Here is a 7270-nt window from a genome sequence, read left to right on the forward strand (position 1 = left end):
GACAAAAGTAGAATAATATAAATCGATAACGTATAACTCAAAAGTGGATATCTTAATCAAGATTAGTTATTAAAATGATTATCATAGCTTTGATTTAGAGCCTTAATTGGAGAGTAGATGATAAGGGGAATAGGTTTGGAGTTTTAGAAGAGATAGATTGTTAATGTAAAAGGGTCTAAGCAAAAAGCAGCAATAATAATAATATTAATAAATAATAACAATAATAATGGTAAAAAAAAAATCTTCGAAGGAGAATAAGAAGTAATGTAATATTTATCCGCCGAAAGGTGCAAAAGGACTTATCCATCATCTAAATTCTAATCACATCCATTATTATTATTTTCTCTAAGGAAAAAAAAATCAAAAAGAAAAAGGAAAAGAAAAATCAGATCACAAAAGCTCTTAAATTTTTTAATTCAAATCCCTCTTTATTAATTTCTCCCTCTCTGTCTGCGAAGTCTAAAAGAGACACCTTAAAAGGGAACTCATAATTTTTTTAAAAAAAAAATAAATAACAATATCGTTTTCAAATATAGAAAAATAAGTCAATTCATTTATAAATATAACAAAATAACAAAATATTACTGTGAATTAGTGACAGACATTAATAGACTTCTATCACTGACGTTGATAGACATTTATCATTGTTTATCAATGATAAATAATGACATTTTGCTATATTTAAAAATATTTCTAGTAATTTTATCATTTAAAATAATCACCATAAATAATAAAAAGAACATTAAAAATTAAAGTTGAAAAAAAAAAGGTTAAGAGAGTTTCTTTTTGGTTTGGTCAAAGAGGGTGTTGTGATGAAGGGGGAAAAAGAAAAAGGGTTGGCTTGACCTTCTTTTTAAGTGTGTGTGTTTTGAATATATATGTGGGTGAATTATGATCAGTCATTTTTGTTTTTGCTTTCTATTTCACTTTCTTTTTCTTTTTCTTTTTATTTATTTATTATTTGTCCCTTAATGTATGCCTTTTTCCTAGCTCTCACTTAGAACAAAGGACAAAAAACAACACCAAAAAGATCATTATTTATCCCTAGCCATAAGTGTGTAGGAGATCAATCAAAGTATTTATGATTCAAGTATTGGTATGTAACTTAAGAGTTTTTTTTTTTCTTTAATATTTTTTTTGGAAGTTGGCCTTTTAATTTAAGTGCACTTTGCATGTAAAATATATGTTTATGTGGCTTTAGCTAAAATAAATTAGAACCACTTTTTTAAACAAGTATGTCCCTCTATATCCTTTTGCAAATTATTTTTTTCTATAAATATTTGCTTCCATTATTAAATTCTTTCCCTATATAATCTCCAAATTTGATGTTCTCTCTCACACAAAATAATCTCTTCAAGTTACTTTCTCCATAAGTTACATTATTATTGCCATGGTTACTAGCTTCTCTTGACATATATACTTCCTCTCCACCTACCCATCTTTTTCTTTGTGATTTTACATTTTTTTTCTCTATATATCATTAAATTTTCTGAGTAAAATATTTTTCTTATTTTATTAAATTTTCAATCCTAAAAGTTTTTAAATGTAAATTATTAAACAACATTTTAATTGTCAACCTCAATATAATTCAATTAATGCATAAATATCATCAATTAAAAGGTTAGAGATTTGAGTCATTTACTCGTTGGTTGAACTAAAAAAAAATTAAGTATATCAAAATGAAGAAGATTAGCTATACATTTCAAAAGCTACTCTTGAATTAATATTAGGTCGTCCCCTTTATAATCTCGTTATAATTTTAAGTGTGAAAAGAGCTTTTTAATTGATTGATTCCTCATTGCAATTAGCTTTCCTTTTATGCAATGTTTTACATTGATCATCAATTCTTCTCTCTTTAATATATATGGCATAGAATAGTAAATCTTCACATGCAAAAAACGCAATATCTACACAAAACATTATCTCACATAAATTGCCACATGGCAATCAATTTTTTTTAAAAAAAATAAATATTTAAAAAAATATTTTTTGTGTATATAGAAAAAGGGAGCATATTAAGAGGGTTCGTGCGTTGGATTGAATTAGATTGAATGACTTTTTAAACCCAACTCAATTGGTTGGAATGTAAATTTTTTCAACTTAAATAACCTTTATTAAAAAATGAACTCAACCTAACTCAACTATGAAACATTTGGATTAGGTTGGCCCAAGTTACTCAAATTATTTATTTAAAATTTTATTTTAAAAAAGAAGCAAAATGTAAATACATAAAAATATACTTTAATTATTTTCATATATTGAATTAAGATTAACAACTTAATTCCAATTTATGTAATAAAAATTTTCTTTTCAAAATGCTAAGAAACTATTTTTAAGAGTTATTGAAGATAAATTATTAAAAAATGATGAAATTAAATGAAGCTAAGATCAATATATGTATAAATAATTGTATTATAAGTAACAAAAAAAAAATATATCTTAAAGTTAATAATAAGTTATTGTTAGTTTAGGTTATATTAGGTGAACTCATAAACTAATTCAACCTATAAAATTTTCATTTATTTGAACCCAACCCAATCCAAATCGCATAGTTTGCATTGAGTTGATCAATTTTTTTAAGATCGGTTTTTTTTAATATTAAACCCCATAGAGAATATGAACTAGATTGCACTTGATTATTACTCGAAAAAAAAAAGGAAGAAAATGGTATTGTTGTATAGAAAAGGTTACATTGATGAATAAAATATTATTATTATTATTATTTTAAAATATATTGTAATTAAAGTATGTAGGAGGAATCAAACCTCAAATTGAACTACACTCTTGACAAATAAATAAATAAATAAAATATTAATTGAAAAGAATCTAAAACATGAAAAGTAAGTTTTGAGTGAGTAAGACCCCTCTGCAACTTCAAATCCACACCAACTCCCCAAAAGCATGCAAAACCAACCCACCTCACTAGATTCGCTATCTTCCACCTTTTTCTTTTATTTTCTTTTTTTGCATTTTTCAATTCCATACAAAAATAACTCTAAACTATCCAAATATAAACCAAACATTTAAGATTTTATTTAGATTAAATTATTGATTTTTAAAATATTGTTTATCCTTTCAAAAATTACAATATTAACCTAATATAAAATGAAAGGTGAATTTCGCTCAAAATTCTACTCTAAGAACATTTTTAACATGTTCATGAAAGTTCACAAGTACATGTTACTTTTGAAGATACACTACTGTTTTTTAAACAACTAGTAAAATTAAAGGACATTCCTTACAATTTAACCTACCACCCCCTATTAATTACAAGAATCTAAACAAGAAGAAAGATTACACTAGAAAAAATAAAAACCATTTTTTATAGAAATTTTCCCAATAATAAAGACAAAATATGACTTGACTGAACCGTAAAGAAAATGCAGGGAAAAAAAAAAAAACCAAAGGGACCTAATTAATTTGAAGCATAGTCTTAAAAAAAAAAAAAAAAAAAAAAAGTCAGTACAATTTCATTACTAGAGTCAGCTTCCTAGCTATAGCTATTCCTAAAATGTCAGTCCACTAGATCCTTTTTTGAGTCTATGATTCTAAGTTGGATCCTTGGTCAAAACCCACCAGCTGTTAATTTCTTCAAACTTAATGCAAATTTCACACCTTTTTTTTCACTCCATTCCAAATATTGGCGTCTGAAAAAGGCTTGGTTTTGTATGACCTTCGAACCCCCTCATTGATTGCCCAATCTCAATGCTTATTCCGCTACTTAATGCAACTGGTGTTGCATATTGTTGTTGTTGTACGTACATTCCACCATACATCCCGCCTTCCGTCAGTGTGGATCCACTCGACGCTAGGTCGGTGATGGCGGGAAACATTGTGGATCCAGGTTGTTGAAACCTCGATGACGACGGTGGAACATCGTCGGGCTTGACGAGGCTTGTGTTGTAGGAGCTGGGGTTATTGTAGCCGAGAATGGACCAGTATTGATCCGATGGGTCTTGTTTGATGGGCATTGTGAAGCTAAGAGTACTCGAGGAGTTGTTGTTCGGCTGCACAGTTGAGGATGCAGGAGAATGGTGGACGTCGCGTTCTTCGGTCGATCGACTGCCCCCATCCGAGGGGGCAGAGTCGGAGGTGGTTTTGGATTTGGTGCCTGACATCCCTCCTATGGGGAGGTTGCTGCTGGCAATGCTCTTCACGTCGTAACGACTAATGTCGAAGTTTGTGACTGCGTTGAGGCCTCGGAATTTGATGGCTGCTATATCATAAGCTTCGGCTGCTTCTTCCTGAGTGCCTATTAATAATAAGAATGTTAAATCCTATTAAACCCAAAAGCTTAATAACGTGACATCATAATCATAAAGACGTCTATGTTACCGTACCATGTTGAATCATCCCTAATCCCAAAACTCTTGAGTGTAATTAACTAGATAATTATATTTTCATGGTCTAAAATGATGAAATATTAATGGAAATATTATAAAAATTAGAGAGCTCACTGAATGTTCCAAGATAGAGATCTTTATTGCCAGCAACCCTTCCGATTCTTGCTTGCCATCTGCCATGTTGGTGGTGCCTGAACAAAACGATGCCGTTTTGAGTGAACAATCTTTTTTTTTCCAAAAATCAGAAATGGCCAAAAAAAATTAAAATAAAAAAGATTAATTAATTAATTAATTAAATATACCTTGTTACACCTCTGTATATAGAAGCTCCTCTAGAAAAACCACTGCTTCTCCTAATTACATAAAGAAAAAAAAATGTAATTATGAAAATTAACATTATTTTAATCAAGGGGTTGGTTATTAATATAAATAAAAATATATAATAATACCTTCTTAATGAAGCAACAAATTCTTGTCTGGTCATGTTCTTCATATCGTCCAGTTCTTTTTCGTAGTTCGACACCTTTTAAATGAAAAAAAAAGTTTCAAAAAAGAAATTGTAAAAAAAAAAACAAAGAAATACAAAAGAAAAAAAAAATGAAACCCACCGGAAAGTTGGTGGTGGTGGTCGGACCCCAGTACTTGAGAGCGGCGAGATCATAAGCTCTGGCTGCTTTTTCTTCTTTGTCATAACCACCTAATCACAAAGAAAAAAGCATAGTACATAATAATTAAAATCAATAAATGAAAGTTTTTTTTAAAATAAATTAAAATTCAAAATTATTCAAATAAATCTTGAAACAGAATCTTGGTACTGTGCAAACCCAGACAGACGCCCTGTCTGATCTGTGTTCTTTTTGATGACTCAATCATACATTTCTATAAATATAATCACACAGAATTATATATTTTTTATATATTAATAAATCCAAAAAAAAAAAAAAAGAAACTCACCCAAATAAACTGAGGAGAAATGATATATCCATAGCGGCAACGATCAATCACGTCCGATCATCGAAACAAAGGAAAAAAAGAAAGACCCATATCAGAATCTCACCCAAAAAAAAAAAAAAAATCTAATTTATTTGTGCTATATATTACTTTAAAAAATCTTCTGAAATTTGCATTAGGAAAAAGGAATCCATCTAGCAGAGTAAAAATCTGGGTTTAAATTCCACATTTGGAAACCCTAAAAAGTAATATTATTAAAAATAATAAAAGTACAAGAAATAATAATAAAATAAAAATTACCTTGTCTTCCTTTTCTACTCTGACCTTCTCTTCTGCAACTATTATCCCACAAATGAGCTTCATATCGACCAGTCCACCTGTGCCTAATCCCAAAAAAAAAAGAAAAAGAAATATATCATATATTATTATCATAACTTAAACCTTGTTTTTGTAACCGTTTTAATTTTTGAAACCTGTTCTAATTTTCTCCAAATTTCTTACCATGTTTTCACATCTCCGATATAAAAAAATTGGAACTCTTATCTAATTTCAAAGTTATTAAAAACTTTTTTCCCCTAATTTTCAAATTTTGGCTTTTGATTTTGAAAATACTACTATAATATATAAATTATTTATACGTTTAGTTAATTTTTTTAAAAAAAAAATCATTACTAAACTAGACATAAATATTTTATTCAAAGATTTTAAAAATAAAAAATAAAAACTTTTTTTTTCTTTGTGATTTTTAAGGTTGTTACCTTGTAACACCGCGGTAAATAGAGGTGCGTTGGCCAAAAGTATCAACAGCCTTCTTAGGTGGTGGGGGCGGTGAAGTATCAGATTGAGTCGGCGGCGGCGGCGGAGGTGGCGCGTGTAGATGTTGAAAGTGTTGTTCAGGGAAATGGGTGGTTGGCGGTCCACGAAGGAAACTAGCGGCTATAGTTTTGAGATCAGAATCACAAATCTCAGATTGATGGGAGGAAAAGTGAAAGGGAGGCGGCGAGGGCGGCGGAGGATTGGAAGCTCCCCGGAGAAAGTCCTCAAGCTTGGGGGCGGCGGTGGGCGAGAAAATAGAAAGATCAGTAGAATTAGGATGGTGATGGAAGAGAGAAAGAGAGTTGGGATTATTAGAGAGAGAAAAAGCAAGCCAATTTTGAGAGGCTGAAGAAGAAGAAGAAGAAGAAGAAGAAGAGTTATTCATTTTTTTTAAGAATTTTTTTTTTAAAAAAAAATGGAGAAGCTTTGGAAATAGGAAAGAGAGTAAAAGGGAAAATGGGGTTTTGGGGGTTTTGAGAGTGAAGTTTGAATGAAAGAGTTTGGGGGAAGAAATGGACACAGATATAGAGGAGGATGAAGAAAGAGAAAAATATTGAAAGAGGGTTTTGCACTTTCTTCGAGGCCTTAATTCTTATTATTACCCATTCTTAAACTTATCAACTATAACTCAAACAATTCATCTCAATAATATTCAATTTTTAAGAAAATTTCTAAGTCACACTTCTAATAATTAAGTTTGTAACAATAATTTTATAAAATTATAAATATAACTGAGTGTATCGGTATAGACCGTGATAAGATTTTAAAAATAAGTATTAAATTTTGTTGTATGTATAAAATTTTCTCAATTACCGTATTTTCCATCATCGTAAGATTCATTGATATATTAATTAATTTTATGAATTCTACATTATTCTCAAATTTCCATCCATATGTCAGTGTTTCTATTGATATTTTTATATTTTCATGAATTTGACATCAAAATAAAAGATTAATCGATATTTCTATCATAATATTAAAAAATCATGAAAAATAAAACAGTAAACAACAAAATATTTTTAATGTGGAGATATTTGATTTCTCGATCTTTAGAATGATGAGTATTATCTCATCCGCCAAATATGTTAACAATCTTTTTCCTTTTATATCATCGTTAAAAACATACATACTTGGTAAACAATCATGCTTCGAAAATTTAT

At 29.4% G+C, this 7270-nt stretch overlaps 1 protein-coding gene across 1 annotated transcript; it reads right to left on the reverse strand.

The window, feature by feature from the left end:
• Nucleotides 1-3300: 3300 nt before the first annotated feature.
• LOC120070874 (AP2-like ethylene-responsive transcription factor AIL5) lies at nucleotides 3301-6601 on the reverse strand. Its single transcript, XM_039022766.1, has 8 exons — nucleotides 6053-6601; nucleotides 5595-5677; nucleotides 5298-5306; nucleotides 4952-5040; nucleotides 4793-4866; nucleotides 4646-4696; nucleotides 4458-4534; nucleotides 3301-4252 (listed from the first exon to the last, which is right to left on the reverse strand). Exons 1-8 carry the CDS (start codon nucleotides 6493-6495, stop codon nucleotides 3624-3626), a joined length of 1455 nt encoding a protein of 484 aa, XP_038878694.1. The 5' UTR covers nucleotides 6496-6601; the 3' UTR covers nucleotides 3301-3623.
• Nucleotides 6602-7270: the final 669 nt, after the last annotated feature.

The sequence above is a fragment of the Benincasa hispida genome, chromosome 2 (genome assembly GCF_009727055.1).
Source record: "Benincasa hispida cultivar B227 chromosome 2, ASM972705v1, whole genome shotgun sequence".
NCBI lineage: Eukaryota > Viridiplantae > Streptophyta > Magnoliopsida > Cucurbitales > Cucurbitaceae > Benincasa > Benincasa hispida.